Consider the following 22297-nt stretch of genomic DNA (forward strand, 5'->3'; position numbering starts at 1 on the left):
CTCATTGTGTGACCTTGAGCAAGTCACGTAACCTCTGTCTTTCGGGTGAGACGTTGTTGTAAGTGATTCACTGAATCACTGAGCAGGTGACTGATTAATTCAGGTGACTCAAAAGAGAGGTTTCACATTATTTTACATAATTACATTATTTTAAAATGAGCCTGAACAGTATGAATAGCATTATATCCATGTCACTATTCCAAACGTAAACGTTCGACCAACATATTGATGTCATGAAATTCCAAAACCAAAAGAAAAAACACTGACCTTTTGGTGCTAAACATCTTGACTTCTTTTTCCTTGAAAGCAAATCACGAGGACAAGGAACGAAGTGTGCCTTCTGGGGTTGACCTGTTCAAAGAGAGAAAAGGGTATTAAATTAGTTTGATGATATTTTGCAGTCAGACAGATAAGATCAACTAACAAATGTGTCTGGGTTGAAGGTTGCCCATTCCAAAACAGCCCCAGCAAACGCTCTTTTCTTTACTCACTGTGGATAAAACACAAAAAAAACCTGCAGGAAATAAAACCTTGCTTTTCAAGTTGTAATGATCCTCTCACTAATGCATAGTCTACTCTTTAAGTCAATATTTCATATTGAGCTAATTTGCATACCTCTGCCCAAGTTGAGGGTATTAAAAACATATATCAGCTTGCAGGTAGTCCTTGAGATAGAGAGCTAAGAGCAGGTCAAAGTACTGTATGCATACGTGTCATACTTATAAACACATATTTACACAGTTCAGTTGCACAAAATTTTGTATCTCTCTTACCCCTTTCACACAGACAAGTTATGATGACTAAGATGCAGCATTTTCGTCTGGTGAATTGCCTGTCAGAGAGCCATCATGTTTTTTATGAAGCATCTCAACTCCTGTGTGAAAGGCTATGCTGGCACTGAAGCGCTACAGTGGGCCTGGATTGAAAGTCAACATCACACGTGACTGTAAACTGGGAGTGTTGGGTCTTTTTGTCACACGCTTTCATTTTTTTCAAATAGGATGGCTTATCAAGAAAGAGAGAGTAATTGGAGAACGGGAGAAGTTAAGGAATTGTTAACTTTACAGTAGTGGCAGCTACTAAAACACATGCAGCACTTTGAACTGTGCAGCAGAACTTGGGGGCACAGGAGAGGGTTTGAATTCCAAATATACCACCTTAAAATGGACTCCAAGGTTCAGCTAAAAATCCATTCACCAAATACAATAAAATGTCCACGGCTTATCTTTAAATCGGATCACATTGTCTTCTCAGTTATATATTCAATAACATGCCCAGTCATACTTTACAAAAGTCAATCACGGTAACTCATTTGGGAAATCAAAGCTGTATCAGTTGACTATTCGCTGTGGAATACAAAATGAAGTGTGTGATATTGGAAACTCACTAAGTACAGTATTTTGCTGTCAAATAGTTTAAAAAAAAAAAAAAAAAATCATTATGGCTTAACAGAAGGTGGTATTTACAAATGTTAGGATTACAATCCCGGTATAGAATGTGAAGAGAAGGACTGGGTCTTTCCATTAAAATTCACTGGACATTTTCCTTCAGTCTAAAGTAAACATTGATAACTTTTTTGCAAGGCTACCTGCGCAATGAGAAAAAGATGAGTACTTGACTGATACTGCACTACTATAAACAAAAAAAAATCCAGACTATGAAACATAATAAAATAATAGTAACAAGAAAACATTACCTATTATTTTTACCAAAGGGATTCAATACATTATATATCCTTTGTGTCACCAAGGATTTAAACAAAAATAGGTATGGTGAATAAACATATTGAAAACAGTTCTCATCTTAGGGCATTATATTGTCTTTTCTGGTGAGTCTTCACTGGTCCCTAAATCATCACCATTTCTTATAGCTACAGTGTTTATGCAAGATTCTAGGCATGTATTTATCATTCGTGTGCACGCAAGTATTACCTTCTAAATCATATGACCAAACTCTTACATTTAACATATATGGCTATGTGGGAGGTAGGGGGAGTTTTAAATACGAATTTCCATGTGCAAACAACTTTAGTGACATTGAGATTGATTAACACCTCCTGCTGATAAATCAGGATTTAATTACACATGCGACAATTTTAAAAACTGTATCCGTACGAACAAAGCATTTCACACACAAATAATAAATAGAGAACCTGGTTTTCCTTGTATCTATTTTGATTTTATTCATCCAATAAAACAGATGCACAGAACATGAATGTAACTCATGAAGAATTGAGATGAAAGAGAATTCAAAGTAAAGAACAAAACAATATATACAGACATGCAAGTAACCTTTAACCTCTTCTCTAAATTCTAGTCACTACTGTTTCTCTGTGAATATATGAAGTACACAAATATAAGGTTTTGCTTATATTAAAATGTTTATATAAATTATGCTGTAACAAAAAGTACTCACACAATGCGATAATCCGGATTACTCATGGGTCCAAATAAAGTGTAAACAAGCATGTGTGTGCAAACACACACACACACACACACACACACACACACACACACACACACACACACACACACTCTGCAAACTGACCTGCAAATATACACACTCCACGCTCACCTTGCAAACTGACCTGGAACTAATTCATGCATGCTCTGAAAGTCCTCCAACTAAAGGGAACATTGTGTCATTAAGGGGCTCCCAGCATCACAAGAAAAATCCCACAAGAACAATACTGTACATTTAAATAACATCAATGCACAGTACAGTACATAATGCTGCCACCAGATGTTAACTTAAGACTAATTGGAGTCGTTATTTATGATTTTCTTGCTTTAACAATGATGTACAGCAGCAGTCTTAATTAACAGGTGACATGTGTGCACCAGTGTGTACAGTATACTGATTAGAAGAATAAATTTAGATATATATGGAGCTGGTGATGTTCTAAGAAATGCCTGGCTGGTGACAACAGTCAGTTGTGGTCACTTGAAGATCACTTCTCAAGCTCCTCCTAAAGGCCTTGGTTCTTACAATCTTGGATTATAAAATTAAACACTAAGAACATGAAGAAGATATTCAGTATATCCACAGTCATTGTCTTCAAACCTATTTCAAACTTTTCCACACAGTTCTTAACATTTGGGCAGTGGAGAAATACGATATGGGTTTTTCAATATGGATTTACTGAACTTAGCTACTAGCTCTGTTCAACAGCTTTACATTTCCACTGTTTAGTCTCATGACCAATGAAATTAGCAATCAGGAATATAACGTATTGAAGCCCTCCGCAGGCTTTGTGGGTTGCATACTGCAAGTGAATAAAGCAAGTATTATTAAAGGTTAACAGTTGTGATGAAAGTTGGTTCTGCTATCAATAGCTATTTTATCAAAAAGAAAAAACTGACTCCTGCCAATGATCTTTACATTCCCATCTTAAATAAGAATGTGTGGTACACATACTACAGCAATATTGTAACTGCTGTTTGATTTACTTTCTCCATCATTTTACCACTATCATCCAATGATGTCTGTAAGTCTTCCTATATGTGACAGGGTTCTCGTGTCATGTGTGTGGGTAGTCGCTGATTAAGCAATACAGAGACAATGGAGGTGGAGTTGAAACGCCGACACAGGCACGTAGGATATATTCACACAAAAAGAAAGTAAACAAAGATGGTAATGTGATGTTACCAGTGATAGTAACGCACAGAGGACACATACAGCAAGTTGTACAAAAATTACAAATAAAAGGTGCCACACAGGGCGGGCGCTAGCCTTACAAACGAGGCGTCCCGCTCCAGGAACCGGCTACACTACGTAACTCTCGCTATATATTATATGGGATCACTATCCCATAAACTAACCTACTTATGAGCTGGTATTCATACGACAACTCCTGCTGCTTCATACGGCCTTGGCTGGGCATTGCCTTCACAAGCACCACTTGCAATTTCAGGGTTACGTAGCTGTCGTTCCTGCAGAGCGGACGCTGTCCTGAGTATATGCAGCTCCTGTCTGTAGCATGGCGTTGCTTTCGCCCAGAGTCATCTCCACCGTATGTTTTTAAACTCACGGACACTCTGTAAGGACCCGCCCACCTGCTGACTGAGGACTGGCACAGAAATCACTTGCCAAGGGTAGCAGGCAGCAAGTCTCAATCGAGCACCCGTCTGTAAACAATAATTTAAATCAAACAAATCAACTCCAAAAAGACACAGTAAACCCATTTCCACACACAAATGACACTAACACTAACTCCCCACTGTGCAGGGCAATCGCCCTGCCACACTATATAATGTTTCCCCTTTATAGTTAGACCATTATCAAGTAGGCATCACATGGCTAAACTCAAAGAGTAGTGGATTGCTGAGTCAACGATTGTTTGTTCTATCTCCATAATTACTCAAGGGACAACTCATACCTGCAAACCAATTTGTGAATAGCAGCTGAGGCCAAAGAAACGTGAAAGTATAAGTCTACACTGCCAAAGAAACTAGCTCTTCTAACACAGATGGGTAGAAATAACCAGAGTTTAAGATTCAGTGATATAAGAGGCAGCTGCCCACCATCTTTCCCCAGGGCTGACACCTAGTTGTTTTACCACTGCAGAGCCCAAGCCATGCCACGGACATCACACCTTCATTTTAATGTGCAGGTCCACAGTACTGCATCTGAATTCGTTACAATCCTGATGTTTGGTTTGATTCTGTTTCTGTTGATCCTTTTCTCTTGCCCATTCTTAAGTCTATTTTGTAGCTTCACAAAATTAAGCTTGCATACAATATTAAGCTTGTATATCTGCTCTACCCATTACCAGCCATCTTTAGTCTGTTTGGCTAGAGAATATTCAAGGTTTAATGTATTAGAAACCTCTGCACTTTCAAAGCTGTTGACTTCTTAATGAACCCATGATTTTAAATTGTATTCCCTCTAAAATAAAATTTAAATGCATGCTATTGTCCATGTCTGTTTACTAAAGTAGGAAAACGACGACTCAGAATATTGTGAGGTGAGCTTCATGTGTTACCATGAAGATAAAAACATTTAACAAGAGAAATGAATTCACGTGTTGCCGAGCATATTCTGAATTACGCCACACATTAGCTACTTGTTTGTCTGGTTGCCTTTCCAACACACACACACAATTATATAAAATATAATTTCTACTGGAACATCTAAGTGTTAAATTTCATTAACACCAGAACCGTCTTTTGGAATACATATTTCTTTTGAATGTAATCTACAATATTCTATTTTTTTATATACAAGTCTATTGTTATCTCTACTGGACCTATCAGCAGGAGAGATTTCATCTTGAAGCTAGCCACAGCACTTCAGTAGAAACATTTTTGATCAGAAAACTGCAAAGTTGCAGGCTGCAGCAGCTCAACCTGGATTCTGTGCTGCGAGTTACTTTCGTTTTAGATTAAAAACTACTTTTGTTTTTACAGTTTTGTATGTGCATAAACCTGTTTACACACTAGTTTATTTTTAAATGTTTATTTTACTATAGTTCATTTTTTTTTTTTTTTTTAAGTAGCGCTTTATATGTGGTAAGTTAGAAAATAAACCCTTTAATGTTTAATTGTTAATTTAAATACGATGTTTCGGCTTTACAGGTGTTAGATATGGTGTGCTTGAATAAAAGTTTTGAGTTGTATCCGATAGTTTGTCTTTCATTTTAATATTGATGATGTTTAAAATGTATCGTGATAATGACTGCCGTCGGCGGTTGTAGGTATGAGTACAACCGCAGTGGTTCTAGTGTTAAAGTAGTCCATAAATGTACATTTTGTGTATGTGTGTGTACGGCTGGAGATTACGTGAGATTAAGTCAGAAGAACAACATCTTGACTGCTGAAATCTCATGAACCACAAGCATGATTCCGGATCCGGTTTACGTTGTGTTGTTCTTTGCCACTGATTTAACAGAATGTTCCCATAATTAGGATGTAGCGGCTTAAGAACGTTAAAAGGAAAATAAACACTGGAAAATCCAAGCTATACTTGTATGAAAACAATGTGTGCAGTAAAAGCTCTTATGCTTATGCTGGCATAGGTTTCAGGATGCAATGAATCAGCATGTTCCTATATTAAAGGATTTAAAACATTGTGTGTGACCTGAGACAGGCAAGCATTCATTACTTTCACAAAATTATTTGTTTTGTAAATGCATTATCTAAATGAATGTTATTAAATTACATACTACCTTTTGTTTATTTTTCATCTTCTGGCTTTTATAGTGTATGTACGACAGACATAATTATTGAATTCTGTATTGAAACTCTGTATTGAAATCTTTAGATTTCTCACATTTTGGTAGAAACAACTACATACTATTACACGAAGTTTTCCTGCAACCACAGAACAGAGCGTGCTGTTTCCAAAAAGCTCTTCGTAAGAATTCAGAATACTGAATGACAAGCAAGAATAAAAACACAGCAGGCTGTCAGGCTCTTTAAAGATTACTACAAGTCCCACAACATTCTTTATGCCTCAGAGCATTCCCTTCGCTTGCAACGTTAAGTTTCAAAAGCATACAGATGTTCAGGCTGACAAGCTTGTGTGCTCGGTAGCAGTTATTATTATGAGTATGTGAATGACTTGCAGACTTATAGAGAGAGAGAGAGAGAGAGAGAGAGAGAGAGAGAGAGAGAGAGAGAGAGAGAGAGAGAGAGAGAGAGAGATTATTGTCATAGGGTGGACATATACATTTTGAATACTGGAATAGAACATTAATAACACATAACAGGTTTGTCCCACAGCCATAACCAAACCTTAAATTCCAAGATCTGACAAGAAATCTTTCAAGATCCAAGACAACAACAAAAAATGCCTTTGTTGATCAAAAAGTGTTTTACAGCATTTTTATTTTTACTTATTTTATTTAATTGGTTAATTTATGAGACTAAATAGCTTGCCAGTTGAAGTGGTAACAAATAATTTAAAAAGTTAAATACAGCCCAGTGCAAAACATTGGCCTAAATAGATTACAGTGGTACTTTTCAGTGTTTTACCATTGATTGCGAAATTTAATTTCTTTCTTCTTTTTTGGTAATTGTTGTTGCACCCCAGCCAAGATAGGCAACTTGGCCCAAGCAGGATTCAAACTCTGCAGGCATGGCTCCCCCCACACCCTGGGGGTGCAACTCAGGAATCCTACTGGATGAGCCACTCTGGGCCCCTGTTTTTCTTATTTTTTAAATTTCCAACAGCATGTATGCACAATTACTTAATGTATGTATTGATTTAAAAGATATTGACAAAGAGTATGCTTTTTGGGGGGGGGGGGCTGTTGTTGGGCCATTTGAAGCAGAATCAGCTTAGTGACTAAATATTCAAGTTTTAAAGCTGGCATGGATCTAGACCTCAATATTTTTTTAATCTATTAACACAACAGCAGTGTGTGGGGGTGCAGCACCGTTGGTTCAAATCTTCAGATGTGGTCCCATCTGATCTGTGGGTGGCAAAGATCAATCATTCCTCTTCAAAGAATAGCATATTATAAACCTGAAAAACTTTTATTAAGATCTCATATGAACCACCATGGAGGGCGGCTCTACCCTGTGTATAAACTGCACCCACGGGGCTGAGCTTTAGAGTCAGAGTATAAAGAATAATTCCAGGGCAGGTGTTACGTGCTGAAAAGCCTTGCCAAGGGCAGAATTACCCAATCAGGAGGGACCACCATCTGATTGGCTACAATATTCAATATGGTGCATACAAGGCTTTTTGTCACAGTATTTTTTGCTTTTATTTCGAACCAACTCTAAGAAAGTGCAGGTCATTCTGAAATATATGCTTTATGTTTTTAGATTGTTTATACTCTCCTCATGTTCCTCTGATCATATTGTCTGTTTTAATTATATTTGTATAGTACAAAGTGATCTTGTCTCGTATTTCACCCCCATCTCTCACTTGTTTAAAACCTATACGCTTTTCAGCACGTAACACTGGCGTCAGGGGAGGTGCAAGGGGTGTAACTGCACCAGGGCCCAGCCTTTGGCCCACTTTAATGACTAGATGTAAAAAAATATAATGTGCCATATACTGCGAATCACAAAAAGAAACCGTAGCCAGTATTGGTGGACTGTCAATCAAAACTTAAATTCGTAAACTACTATAGAACGATATCACAAAACTATACCGTGTGTACAGTATTTCATGTTGGATTTCAAAATGTCACATTTTTAAATTGTTGTCAGTTTTTCGTTAAGTATGGAAAATTGCAAAGTGGTATGTAATTAAAAATGTTAACGTAACATTCGCAGGCATCACTCAACTATGAAGCAAAATTATAGAGATGCAAAACTTTTTGCCATAGCTGTACTGCTAATTCACTGTATTCTATAGGTCAATTAACTGGACATGCAATACTGGCAAAATACAATAAACATAGCCTCGTCTATACTGTCTGCATAGCAAGATTTTTTATATATATGACCAATAATATTAATGTTGTAGTTTATTACATATGAAGTAACTACTGCTTGGAACTTTCTGTCTGAAAAAAAACCCATCACAATGCACAAACAGCATCCCCAAATTACTAAAGGAACTAAGTGATTTAGCGAAAATCCTAAAACATGTTCCATTTCCACATCGAACAAGCTAGACGTGTTCCAGTCTGTCCGTCTCACGAAATTCCGCCTTAACTAACAGATGGTAAAAATTCAGTTTAAAAAAAAAAAAAAAAAAAGACTTGCGGATTACTTTGAGATGTTAATTTGTTAAGTGTGTTCATAGAGTGATGTTTTCTCTTACGAGTTGTAACGAATGCATTTGTACTGTGGGCTAAGTTTTGAGATGCAGACATGTGTTTTATTGTTATAGAAATGCTGTTATACTAACTTTGTTTTGTACTTGATAACATTAATTAAAAAATCCAGTTGATGCCTATGATTAATGTGTTTTGTGACTAATTTGAAGTTATTAATACATTTCAATATTAACAAAATCGAGTAATTAATCAAATTGATTAATTGTGTTACATAATGACTGTTCACAGTCATCCTACAAAAACGGTACAATATGTATTGTTGGAAAATAAAAAATAATATGTTTTTGACCTATTTCAGATTTTGCTGCTGATGTATTTATTTTCAAAAGGTTGCCTTTGGTTGTGTTGCACGCTTTTGTTATTGTTTCTGGGGACCAGTAAATCCTAGCACTGAATTATTCAGATTCAGTCTATGTAAATTGAAGGTAAATACATAATATGTTCATTTCTTCCCTGCAATGTGTACTCCTCCAATATTATAAGGCTATCAAGCCTTTTGATAAATCTTTGTTCGCAATGGTTTTAACACAGGATGGGTAACTTTCAAATTCATAGCCCAGCTTCTTCCACCACAGTTTGGAAATTCACAAACGGATTTTCATCTTTTAACCATGCTTACTGCAATGGTTTCAAATGTGATGCTGTTTAGCAGTTTAACACCTATACCCCCCCCCCCCCCCCCCCCCCCCAAAAGATTGGTCTATTCCATTCAAACGTCTGAGTTTTAAAATGTTACCAGGATGTTATGACTCAAACAGAAAATAATACACAACATGATTCTAAACAAAAATCATACATTAGTTAGGATAACTGATCTGTACCAAGTTTCTCCAACAAGTTTTATAAAAGATGAATCTCTGATAAATCAGTTGCAAGCTGTGTCTTCATATTTTCTCCATAAGTTACTTAACAGCACTGAAGTTTGAAAAAGTGACCTTCAGGTATTATGAATACATCAGCAAATGGGCATAGAAGCTCTAACAATATATAAATATATTTTTAAATGATATTGCCATTAATAACCATCTATATATGGAGGGATAAAGAAAGTTCCATATTAATAGTATACAGTATATGCTGAAACAATATGTGACTGGTAGGAGTAGGAATGCAAATCCATCATAATCTATCAATGTCAGCTTGCTGGGTTGATTTTGTAAGCCACCATAACCTTGATCTTGACCGAACACTCCCCTGGCATGTACTGCAGTGAGCACTAATATAAACAGCTTCAGGTGAACAGAAACAACTTTGCTATTTACAGGCTTATTCATTCACACTGCAGCAAAACAACCAAGAAAACAAACAATAAACAGCAAAGTATCTGAATAAAAGTTTTCCATTCAGCTGATAGAGTCCATGTAAGGCCTTTTGTTCTCCGTTTTAACAATTTTTGTCCAAAAATTCCTGGGTTTTACAAAAGCTATAAGATAGCATAAACTGAAAATAAAGGGGCCTTACAGGATAACGCTGTTACCAGCAGTAATGAAACTTTAGAAAAAAGGAAACTGCAGTTCAAGCATTTGCATGCACATTTATTAAACAAAGCAACAAATAAACAGGGTAGGAGGACCAATAGAAAGATTTAAACAAAACAAGCAAACATACACAAACACTGATGTTTTGTTGGCAGGTAAAGGATTAACCCTGCCTCTGCCAACCTCACATTCCTACATTCAAACAAGCAGGGCTTTTGCCCTGCCACAGTAGGAATGAATGGAAAAGATGACATCTGACGTGACATGGTAAACAATAGCAAACTGAAAGAAATGCACCATATTGTATTTCCCTATATGTTATTATTTTATTATTGAATGTTTGCTAATTCCCATCCACAATAGTGCGCACAGGTTGTTTTTGCTTTCCTGTAGGTAAATACCAGGATTCCTAAATGTGTTTAAGATTGAATTAACTGTGACAAAGGCTAACTGCAGCTGTTATCAAAGATTTAATTTAAATGATTTTCTCGCAAAGGCTATTCATCCAAGACCATAGAATGGCGAGCCAGATCAGATATGGGCTTATGCTACTCTGCAACTCAAGCAAAAAAAAAAAAAATAACGGAAATAGTTTCAAGGAATGCTGTTAAAGCACTATTAAAGTCTAACTTGTTCATTTGTAAAAACCAATAAACAAGGTTTAAAAAAATTAATAAAAGTATAACCTTATGAGTCGCAGGTTATATGACACTGGCATGGCTTTGGAACAAAAGGGATGAACAGGAACTCAAACTGGTTTATTAGCATGACAGGGGTGACCCAATGTTGCCAAAGCATTTCAACAGAAATGTTACTGTGGCAGAGCAAAGCTCTGCCATTTAGAAATTGGCAGGGATGGGGTTAATTTCCCCTACCTGCCTGGGTTTATTATGTTCAGGTGGCTGGGGTTGATTAGTTGATTAAATGATTAACTTAACGATCAATTGGCACCCAGCTACCTGACATAAAAGGAGGCCTCTACTTCTCATTTGGGAGGAGGGAGTTGAGGAAACAGGTTGGTGGTTTTTGGTTGTTTGTATTTTTGAAATTTTGACTCCAGTGAAGGCATTGCCCAGCCTGGAAACCTTTTTTTTTTCTGTAAGTTTTTCTTTTTGGTCTTGCTTTATTTGTGTTTGGACCTTTTTGTTTTGCCCTTGTGCACTTTATTTTTGTGTTTATTTATAATAAAATTAGTATTTCTTTGAACTGCAGTCTGTCTCTGGGCCTCTATCCACTCACCAGCCTGCCACAGTTACATAAAATATAACAATAATACACAATATCAGTCCTCCCCTCCCTCCTCCTTTCAACCAAGGGTGTAAAATGCTGGGATCAAATCCTGCATATGGAACTAGGGTTAAAGTCGATGGATGATTCCACTTATACCATTGTGCAGTATAGCATATTTTAATTTGCATGACAATGAAATGGCTCTCATTGGTAAAAGTCCATTGAGATGCAAATCTAGGTGGATTCAGTACAGGCACGTCCTACAAACTGATTGCTCATTGTTTTGAGGACTGGGCTCCTGTGTTTTGGCCAGACATTTTCGAATATATAATATTCTGGAAAACTCCCTCTGCTACATTAAGTTTGTGTACATGGCAGACTAATAAGGAGATGTTCCCATGGCTGGTTTTATATCAGGAGCATTACCTCATTCAGAACATACTCACCTAGTAATGAGAATTAATTAAAATATTTAACTTGTAAAAATAGTGTTGACCCTAGCCAAACATCAGTACCTTCTGGCTAGTGCATCTGTAGTCACACAATTTTTTTTTTTTTTTTTAAATCTTGGTATCTAAAAGCTCCGCATCAAATTCATTCTTTCTATAGTCCATATGTTCTATGTTCACATTTTGTTTGACAGACAAAAATTACTCAGCTCAACTCAAAACTCAGCTCCTGTTCATCAGATTAGTTGGCCCACCACTGCTATTGTTCAAACCCCAAGATTATGTTAAAAGATGACTAGGCAAAGGTCAGCAAAAGGCACGAAAGCAGATGAGAACTTGAAGCATATATGGGAGTTACTGTAAATCAAGGTCAGATAATTAGGTATTTAACAGAAATGCAATCCCTCCTTTTTGCTTTACAAATTAACCTCTGAACTAACCAACTTACATTACCCATTGACCACGAAAGAAATTTTGACAAGTGACCTTTAAAAAATACAGAAAAGGTACAAGTGATATCAAAATAACCTAATGATTATCTTGCCTTCTCAGAGGTAAATTAATTGTAAAAGGAAATATAGTATCAGTTTGTGATTTAAGCTTCTCCCTCCTTTTCATTCCTTAAGTCTATCCAAAGGTCGGACCACAAGCAGATGTCAGGGTCGTACTGATTCTCAATAATACTGTAGATCTGTACCATTCCCTATTGGTCAGGACTATCACCCCATTAAATTCACTTAGAATGCCACTCAGAGACATACATGTGGGTTTGCTAACACAACATGTAATTGAGAATTTTTTGCAGTAAAACATGCTAAAGCATTTTGAGAAACCTGTTAGTGTCAGATATCACTTGTTAGAACCCTTTTGTTAATACACAGCTTGCACTGGAACACAGTAATAGGATCAACACTCCCCTGTTGTAACCACAGGTCTCAAGACAACTCTGTTGACCTAGATAACATCGAGGGAAGTGACTGCAAACTCCTTTAAAACCCAGTTAAATGCAAGGCTGTTGATGGTCATCCATCTGCAGTACAGGGTGGCCTCTGACCAATGTCAGATGTCGCAACTCAATGGAAGGTATCTCCCATTAGACCAGAAATCAAAATACCCTACCTATAATTTATTACACCTATTATAAATGCTGCCAATAAACATGAACTCTAACATGGACCATGTCTATTTTTCACCTATTACAGTATGTTCTGCATAATGCTCCAAACATTGATTTCTGACAACCCCTGAATCAAGAAATATATAGAAATGTCATGAAAATATGTACAGTATTCAGTTTCATAGGTTTACACTACACAAGCAAACATTCATGCTAATTGATCATGAACTAACATACCGTACTCCAAATGAATGCTTTTGATTCTACCAAAATTGTATTATTAAATTATTATTCTGTATTTTAAAGATAACAACAAAGTGTAAAACAGATGTAGTTCAGAAGTCTATATATATATTAATAATATATATAATATATATATATATATATATAAGGAACTGAGCTATTGTTCGGGTCAGTGCCTACAGCACTCAGTATTCCCAGGTGGTCTCCCATCCAAGTACTAACCAAGCCCAACATTGCTTTGCTTAAGTATTGCGTGGTAAGTTCGATTTGAAGAGCTTTTTGCCGTCAGAGACGTTGCCCAGGGGTCACTACAAGGAAGTAGCTCTTCGTGACCCCCAGATTATACTCAACTCGCTTTAATAATAAAAACACAATAATAAAGTTATATTTAGTTATGTTGCTTACGATTTATGAAAACCGAACATTTCACAATGAAAAATGCAGGCGGTCGTCACTCCATACCTACACTACAGCAGTAGGATAAACAATGTTGTATCTGGTAAGACAGCAGGTAAGGAAAACTTTCCTTGTATAGCCTATAACAACCCTTTGGTAGTGACAGAAATATTGACATTTCGTTTGCTAACGCACAACATTCATTACACCTGTCGTCAACGTCAACAGAATCAAAGACCGTCTGTTTTAGTGTTTGTTTAATTTTGTTTCCAAGTTCTAATTCTATTCGTAAGCGTTTCGGCAGCATCCCTTATGTGTCTGTACAGAACATTCCTCTGTCATCCTGTTCTATAAATATCAGACTGACATTTGTACATCTCTCATTCTATATATAGATATCTGTATATATATATATATATATATATATATATATATATATATATATATAGCAGAAAAACCAGCCAACACAACGCGAATCCCTAAATGAGTATAAACACAGTGCAACTTACTTGTAGACAGAAGCTTTATGTTTCACACCATGCCCCAGTCCACTCGTTATTGAATAGCACTTTGTTGCTACCCTAAGGCCGCCGCTTCTAATTCATCAGCAACTGTATCTCAGCTCAGATGTGTACACAAGGCATGCTCAGTAATTTGACCTTCTCATAATAGAAACTACCATCACTACCCGTGAAGGCAGGGGAGGAATGGATTAAACCAACGATGAGTTCCAGAGTCTATGGCTTTTCCTGCAGGGAGATAATAGTTGCTTAACTGTACTGTATGTATGGAGTTAATAACATGTTATATGCAATTTACATATAACATTTGATCTTCATATTAAACATTTATTTTCATTTTAATTAAACTAAAAACATACATTATTTGCACAATGTGTGATTGGTTTCAACAATAATAATAATACATTTAAAGCAATGTAAATATCAAAAATAATTTTAATTTTCTTTTCTGCAACACAGAGCATGTGTTTTTGTAGGTCTCCCATGCCTTTGAGGGGCTGCAGTGAATCATATTGTTGAACAGAATCTGCTTCACATGGATCTGCAGTCTAATACACAGGGGTAAATCAGCTGTTTGTTTCATTGTGTCTCTGAGTGGAAAACACTATTGTACAATATTTAAAGGAACGGTGTTCTTAAAAACCAGCTGCTACATCCAAAGATTTTTCTGAGTTAGATTTAGTTTTTAGGTTTTTGTTTTTTGTTTTTTGTTTTAAATATAAATCATATATTTTTATTATTATTTATTTACAAGAAACATCATGACTTTCAAAAGCAATGTACATGGCACTGGTGTGCATTAGTGTCACATGAAGCAAACATGGAATGTTCATGAAAAAGTAAGTGACAAATAAAATAGTTTCTTTGTGTTGCTGTTTAAGGTATGATTTGCATGTCTGATTTTTCTGTGTTACACAATTTCAGTTCATTTACCGCTTCTGAAAAAATGAAAAATGAAAGTGGTGGAATGTAATGGCTTTTTCATGGATTAATTTGGCTGGAACAAGCACCTTTACCAAGGAACAAGTGTTGCCTCACCCTGTTTTATGCCACACCGCCATGGTCTATTTTTCCTAAAACCTTCAGAGGTATATCCTTGATGGATTTCTCCAATGACCTCAGATAAATATATGTTAAGTGCTCAATGTTGCTTAACAGTTGAAAAGGGTTCAATTACATTTTAATAAATCATCAATGAATTAGCAATAATGTAGCCATATCAAGCCAAAACTGAAGAACAATTTGGTACAAGTATGGAATACCACAGATTTCTGAAATAATCTTTAGAAAAGCATTTTCTGTTTCAGTCGTCGTATTTTAAACACAGAAGTAAAAGCTTCCGAGTGGTCTCAAACCTCAATGTTTTCTTACAATACTAGTGGTACAACAGAGTGTATCTGGCAGGTGGGAGACTCAGAATGTTGCATTGAAAGCGCTGTGTGCACACATTTATTAACAAACACTGAATAAACAAAACAAAGAAACAAGGCACAGAGGCCAAAATAAAAGGTTCAAACGAGACACAAAACTTTCTTTCAAAACAAATGTTTCTTATTGTCCAGGCTAACCAGTGCCTTCACTGGACTTGCAAAACACATGCAAAACTCCTTCTAAACTCCACCAATAAATAGGCTTTCCCTCCCTTTATATACATATGGCCATTCCCTAATTAACACTCAATTACCTAACTAGAGAATGGACACATTCCACACGTTGTTGTCAGCAGGGATGGCTATGAACACTCTATTTACAATAACACACACACACACACACACACACACACACTATTTACATGCAGGACTTTTGCCCTGCCACACACATACAGAACAAAGCAAGTGACTGCATTTTCTTATGAATGATTACTCATTCATACCGTCATGCTAGATATAGTAAAACTTGTTGTTTACTGTTTAATAACATGTAACTGAACTTCAATAAATGGCTAATTCCATATCATTTAAATACATATATGTCTTTATACCATGCAATATAAAGTCATTTCAATGTTATATAAATAGCACAGATTTATTTATAATTTCTGGATGTTTTCTTCTCCCCTTTGTGTTTCTGTAGGAGGTGAACGTATCATTGAAAGACCCAGCCTGCCACAAATTCAAATTTTCAAGATAGTTGAAATTAATTCATAGGTTTCTGCATTAGTGGCTGTAATATTACATTTATGATGCAAAAATATACTTGGTTGTTAGTGCAAAAATAGTTCTGTTTAAACCTAGTATGAAGATGTAATGTCATGTCGTTCAATTTTTACAATATATAATATGAATTTCATATAGATTTTACAGTTTCTAGATGCTCCTGGAATTTACACAATTTTTTTGTTGTTGTTATACTGTGAAAAATACTGTATTATCAGTACCACCAAGATGACATTCTTCACAAATCTATCTTGTAGGATATCAATCCATCATCTTGTAGGATATCAATACATCAATAAAGCAAGGTTGTGTTTATCTTCTAACTTAACTACTTTACTAGTATCAATACTGTAATGTCACTCACCTATTAGAACGTATTTTACCATGTATTCACTGTGATGTTTGTTAATTCAGCGTACATGGCAAGACAAAGTTCAGTGAACTGTACCTACCGCTATTGGTTTATTTGTCATCGAAACTCTTACAGGTTGTAAACTAAACTGCTTTATGTTAACAGTCTTTGCAACAGTTCCATATCAGTACATCCTCCTTCTTGAGACAAGAACTAAAAAAAGAAATACAAACAGTTTCATTATTGTTATACACTTAAGTAATTTTACTAGTGTCTTTATGTCCCTTCTATTAGGTTATTAAAGATTAAGTCTGACTGGAGGTTTGAAACTGCACTGTGATCTTCTTAGACTTAGTGGTTTTGAAAATGTCTCTTTTTCTGAAAACAGAAATCAGTGGCCACAAATGTAGGGTTCGTTGTTTGGGATGCATTGTGTACTTTATCACAAACATTATCCGTTCCTGATTGCTCTACACTTGGTGGTTCATCTGCAGCATGTGAATGGGTCTTAAATGCTTCATTGGTTTTTAACAGACTCCTTCTGTTTCTCCGTTGATCTGTCCATCCTCAGTCCTCACATTGTAGGATCTCAGTGCCACTTGCTGTGAGACAGTTGCTCTTCTATTCCATGTACCTGGTGCTTCAATGTGCACCACATCTCTCCTGTGCAGTGGTTTAAGAGCTTTAGTGATTTATCATAGTTAGCCTTCTGCCTTTCCTTTAGTTGCATGGTTCTGCTCATCAGCTCTTCATTGCTTTTGTCATCTCTGTAGTGTTGAAGTCATGAGTAGTTCTGCTGGAGACAATCCACATTCCAGTGGTGTAGTTCTGTAAGACACCGACGCCAAGTAGGGATCTGTGTTGCTGTGTGCTTGTTTTTTCAGAAGTCTCATCACGTTTTGTATTCCTTTTTCTGCTTTGCTTGCAGTTACAGTGAGCTGGCGGTAACGTGCTGAAACTCGTAGTAGGTAGCAAACAGTTTGAGTTCACTGCTGGAATACTGGGGAACATCATCAGTAAGAGCAGTTTGTCTGGCAAACACTGATTTCATGTGCAAAAGCACTGCGCTTACAGGTGTGTGAGACATTTCAGGATAGTTTGAAAAGTAATCAGTGACCAACAAATAGTCTTAGCCTTCATTGTGGAATAGGTCGGATCCAATTTTCTGCCATGGCTTTTTAGGCATCTCCTTAATTTACCTGTAGTGGTACTTCAGACATGTAGCACAATTACCTATCATTTGCGTCACATCTTTGTCCATATTTGGCCAGTAGGCCACCTCGCAAGCTCTTCCATTTGATTTCTCAGTTCCAAGGTGTCCTTTTGCTCAGCATCAGCATTGACGCTGGTATCATGATTCTGTTTGTTTTCAGCAATACACTATTAACCACTGTTAGCTCTGGTTGTAGTGGGTAGTATTGCTTAAATGATCCTTTGTGACAGCTGTCTTGCTGATTTTTAATCACTTTCCTCAGGACCGGATCTGCTGCTGTTTCTGCTGCAACTATTTATCTGAAACAGGAAGTGCTGCGAATACCATGTCTACTTGAAGTGTGACATCCTCTTCATCCTCTTCAGTCCTCTTCTGTTTCCCTTGTGTCTTCTCTGGTGTTACCCATGACAAATTGTCAGCAACCACTATGTACTTCCCTGGCAGGTGGTCTAGTGGTTAAAGTGCAGGGCTTGTAACCAAAAGGTCACCAGTTCAAATCCCATCTCAGCCGCTGACTGACTCACTGTATGACCCAAAGCAAGTCACTTAACCTCCTTGTGCTCCGTTTTGCAGATGAGATGTTAAATCAATGTCCTGTTGGAGGTGACTCTGTATATAATGCACAGTTCACAGCCTATCTTCGTAAAGTTCTTCGTGATGGTGGTCCACTATAAAAGGCGCTATATAAAAAATAAAGATATTATTATATTATGTATGTTAATTCAAAGTCACATCTCTGTAATTCAAGGTTTTTTTTTTGTTATATCACTATTAAGGGTTTGTGGTGTGTTTCAATGATAATTGCAGGCAGTCCATAGATATAGCTGTGAAACTTTTAACATCCAAATGCTAAGCCAAGGCATTCTTTTTCAATTTGTGCATAGCGGCACTCAGCACCTGTCATGGAGCTTGACACATATGCAACTGGCCTCCATACATTCTTGTCCTCCTGGAGCAGAACAGCTCCTAAGCCATTTTTAGAAGCATCTGTGGAAACTTGTGTTCTTCAGCCTGGGTAAAAGAAGGTTAACAGTGGTTCTTCAGCCAGAATGCCTTTCACTTCCTTAAAAACTCTCTTTTGAGTTGCAGGAGTTTTCTTAGACCTGCTGTTTTGGCTGCTAAGTTAGGGACAAATTTGACAAGATCATTTATCATGCCCAGTGTACACCGCACACCTTTCTTGTCGTGGGCTTGGACGTGTCTTGAATGGCTTGCACTTTTGTCTCATCTGGCTGCACTCCTTCAGCTGTCAGCTTGTCTCCCAAAAATGTAATTTCTTTACACAGAATTGTCATTTTTCCTAATTTAGCTTCAGCCCATACTGTTGGATTCTTTGTAGCATCTTCACCTGCTTTGTCTTTGGTGAAGCACATTCTAAACATACCTTTCATACGTATCGCTCTTTTTAGTAGAACAGTATGCATCAAACCTGTACAGTACCTCTTCCAGCTTGTCTTTTTCAACATCTTCCTCGAATGAAAACATTGTAAATATCGATCGCTTGGAGACCTGCTATTGTTAGGAGCAAGGCGACCTTATGTTTGTCTGGTTTATCCGATGCCCCGATTGCAGAAAGGCATTTTCTTTTTGGCATTTTCTGTTTTGCATATCGACATACACTGCTGTCAACTGTTTTGTTACTAACATTGCCCTCTTTAACCTTGTACACACAGAGTGTTTTACCAAGGATATTAGCCTCCGCATCATTTCAAACATTCCTAGAAACATTATAAAAACTTTATAATGCAGCATTAGACTGGCAGTGTGTCAAGTAGCCCTTGAAATTCCCGTTATATTTATAGTACCTACCTGTACACTGAATCATTTAATCTGCTACCTGTGTGAGGTAAGGTTTTCCATGTGAAAAGCATGCATATTGTGCATTACAAAAAAGCCATTACGATGCTTCTTTTGGTATCAGATTGATGTCACATTTATGTCTTATCTTATAAACAAACAAAATTCAGTAAGATGGTATTATAGGGTTTTACATCTCCACAACTAATTTACATAGTTTTTAAAAACCATTACAGATTGTCTATTTCTGACATAAAACCTAATCTCAAAAGGCATAAATATGTGGTTTTGTTATAATCAGATTCAAAGCTTTGGCATTGTGTCACAATTAAAACTTCTTCTCTGGGTAGTATAAAATGGATTGCTACTTCTTCACATTGGAACGCTGAGGGAGGGGTGTGTTTTTTAGAATGTACGTAATAACACTTTCTTCATTTCTTAACAAGGTTATTTTTTATTTCACAAACTATGTTTCAGTGTAGGGCAGCGCAGTGGTGTGGTGGTTAGTGCTGCTGTCTCACAGGGTCCTAGGTTCTATTCTAGCCTAGGGGTCTGTCTGTGTGCATGTTCTCCCCGTGTTCACATGGGTTTTCTCCAGGTATTCATGCTTCATGAACTAAGGTGTTTTATTTAAATAAATTATTATTCAAAAGCTTCCCACTTCTCCTTACATTTAAAAGAGAAAATTCACATGAGATTTTCATAAATATTAAACATGTCAAAGGTTATTAAAGAAAGTCATTCAATTTTTCTGTAGTTAATTGAATAGGATTCTGAAGAATATAAGGACCTTAATGAGACAATTTTAACAAGGAGGTGAGAGAACTGAATGGTAATTTCATAGAACAAGTGTCATTGATTTCGATTAGTAAATGCACCCCTCATGAGTGGATGATATTATTATGCACATGATTAGCTGTTGCTTTGAAGTAAATTAAGTTGAATTCAAATTAGGGATACTACTGAAATGCCTTTTAATTTGTATTACAACAAAGTGCATTGCAATGTTTCACTTTATACTTCTGAATAGATTTTTTTTAAGACTCTTGAAGTCCGATCCTCATTTACTAACATACCTCTATGTTGATTATGTTAAAGTGGTTGAGCTTCAAATGAACACATGTGAGAGCCACACCTGCAAATGCTAGCTAGACCCATACAAGCAGTTTCTTATAAATTGGCTGGGTTAAAGCTGCCACACACCAGATGTGATGCGATTTTTAAATTGCCATCAAGACACTTTCACAGTGTCATGACCATACACACCATAAGCAATACAGGGAGCTGGTAACAAGTGGAAGTATTGTGTGTTTACTCTTGAAGAACATATGTTTTTGTGACCGTTAAACAGCTTAGCTGTCCGGTTTAGTTAAAGAAAACCAATGAAGGCTTTGTCCATCCTGGTCATTTAAAGGAATGGTTTTGTTGGGAAAATGGCTTAGTTAGGGAAACAAAAGTGTGATGTTCGGCTTTTGTTTTGTTTTATTTTTGTGTGAATAATAAAAATGCGCAGGAAAGAGGCTAAACTACAGATCTGTGTCTGGGTCAACTATTTAAAGGGCGTCAACCCAGCCTTGGCTGGGGGCTATATCACAATATATACTGCGTGTATATCAATCAAAGTTTATTTATATTTAGCACCCTTTATACAGGTGTATCTCAAAGCACTTTACAGGACAAAAATAGTCAAATTTATAAAAACAAAACCAAGAAACATGTCAGATGAAAAAAGGTTAAGAACTATAGAATGTAAACACCAGTAACTAAATTAAAAATACATAGAATGCAGATAAAACACAAACAGATACAACAATAAAAACTAAAACAGATATATACATACAGTACATATACACATTATTAAAATGCCAGCTCAAACAAATATGTTTTTACTCTGGTTTTAAAAAACATATAGAGTCTCGTCTTCCCTCACATGTGTTGGCAGCTCATTCTAAAGTCCTGGGCCTCTATAACAAAAAGCCCTTCCTCCCCATTTAACATACTTTATTTTAGGGATTACCAGCAATCCCATATTCAGGGATCTAAGGTTACGATTGGGGATATATGGGGTAATCAGTTCTCCTAAATAGGTTGGTGCCAAGTTTTTTAGTTCCCTATAAGTTATAACAGTATTTTAAAATCAACTCTAAAATTTACAGGAAGCCAATGCAACACTGGAGTGATATGTTCCCTTTTTCTGGTTTTAGTCAAGACTCTAGCAGCAGCACTTTGAACCAGTTGCAAACGAGGCAATTACAATAATAAATTCTGGAGAATACAAAGGCATGTACTAGTCTTTCAGTGTCAGATGTACAGATTATAGGTCTAAGTATTGCAATATTTCTCAAATGATAAAAAGACAATTTTATTATCTTTTTGATATGTTTCTCAAATAAAAGAGCAGGGTCAAAGACCACACGTAAATTTCTCTTTCTAGTACAGATTCAGAAGGTATTCTCCTGAAATCCAGGCCAAATGATTCAGGCTTATATAGCTGATCTGATGAACCTACTAACAAAACCTCAGTTTTTTCTGCATTCAACATTAAGACATTTTGAGACATCCAGCCTTTAATGTCAGAAAGACGAGATACTGTATTGGGCCCAAAAGA

At 36.5% G+C, this 22297-nt stretch overlaps 1 protein-coding gene across 5 annotated transcripts in view; it reads right to left on the minus strand.

The window, feature by feature from the left end:
* LOC121314919 (oxidation resistance protein 1-like) overlaps positions 1 to 14269 on the minus strand; it is a 143841-nt gene extending 129572 nt beyond the window's left edge. For 3 of the 5 annotated variants that reach the window (XM_041248669.1, XM_041248666.1, XM_041248672.1), the window contains exons 1-2: positions 14160 to 14269; positions 268 to 351 (exon numbers count right to left, since the gene is read on the minus strand). In XM_041248669.1, coding sequence (XP_041104603.1) covers positions 268 to 284 — 17 coding nt within the window. In that variant the 5' untranslated portion in view covers positions 285 to 351; positions 14160 to 14269. The remainder of the gene's footprint in view (positions 1 to 267; positions 352 to 14159) is intronic. The other 2 variants (XM_041248671.1, XM_041248670.1) reach the window with 1 other exon arrangement.
* Between the last annotated feature and the right edge of the window lie 8028 nt (positions 14270 to 22297).

This window comes from Polyodon spathula, chromosome 4 (assembly GCF_017654505.1).
Source record: "Polyodon spathula isolate WHYD16114869_AA chromosome 4, ASM1765450v1, whole genome shotgun sequence".
Classification (NCBI taxonomy): domain Eukaryota; kingdom Metazoa; phylum Chordata; class Actinopteri; order Acipenseriformes; family Polyodontidae; genus Polyodon; species Polyodon spathula.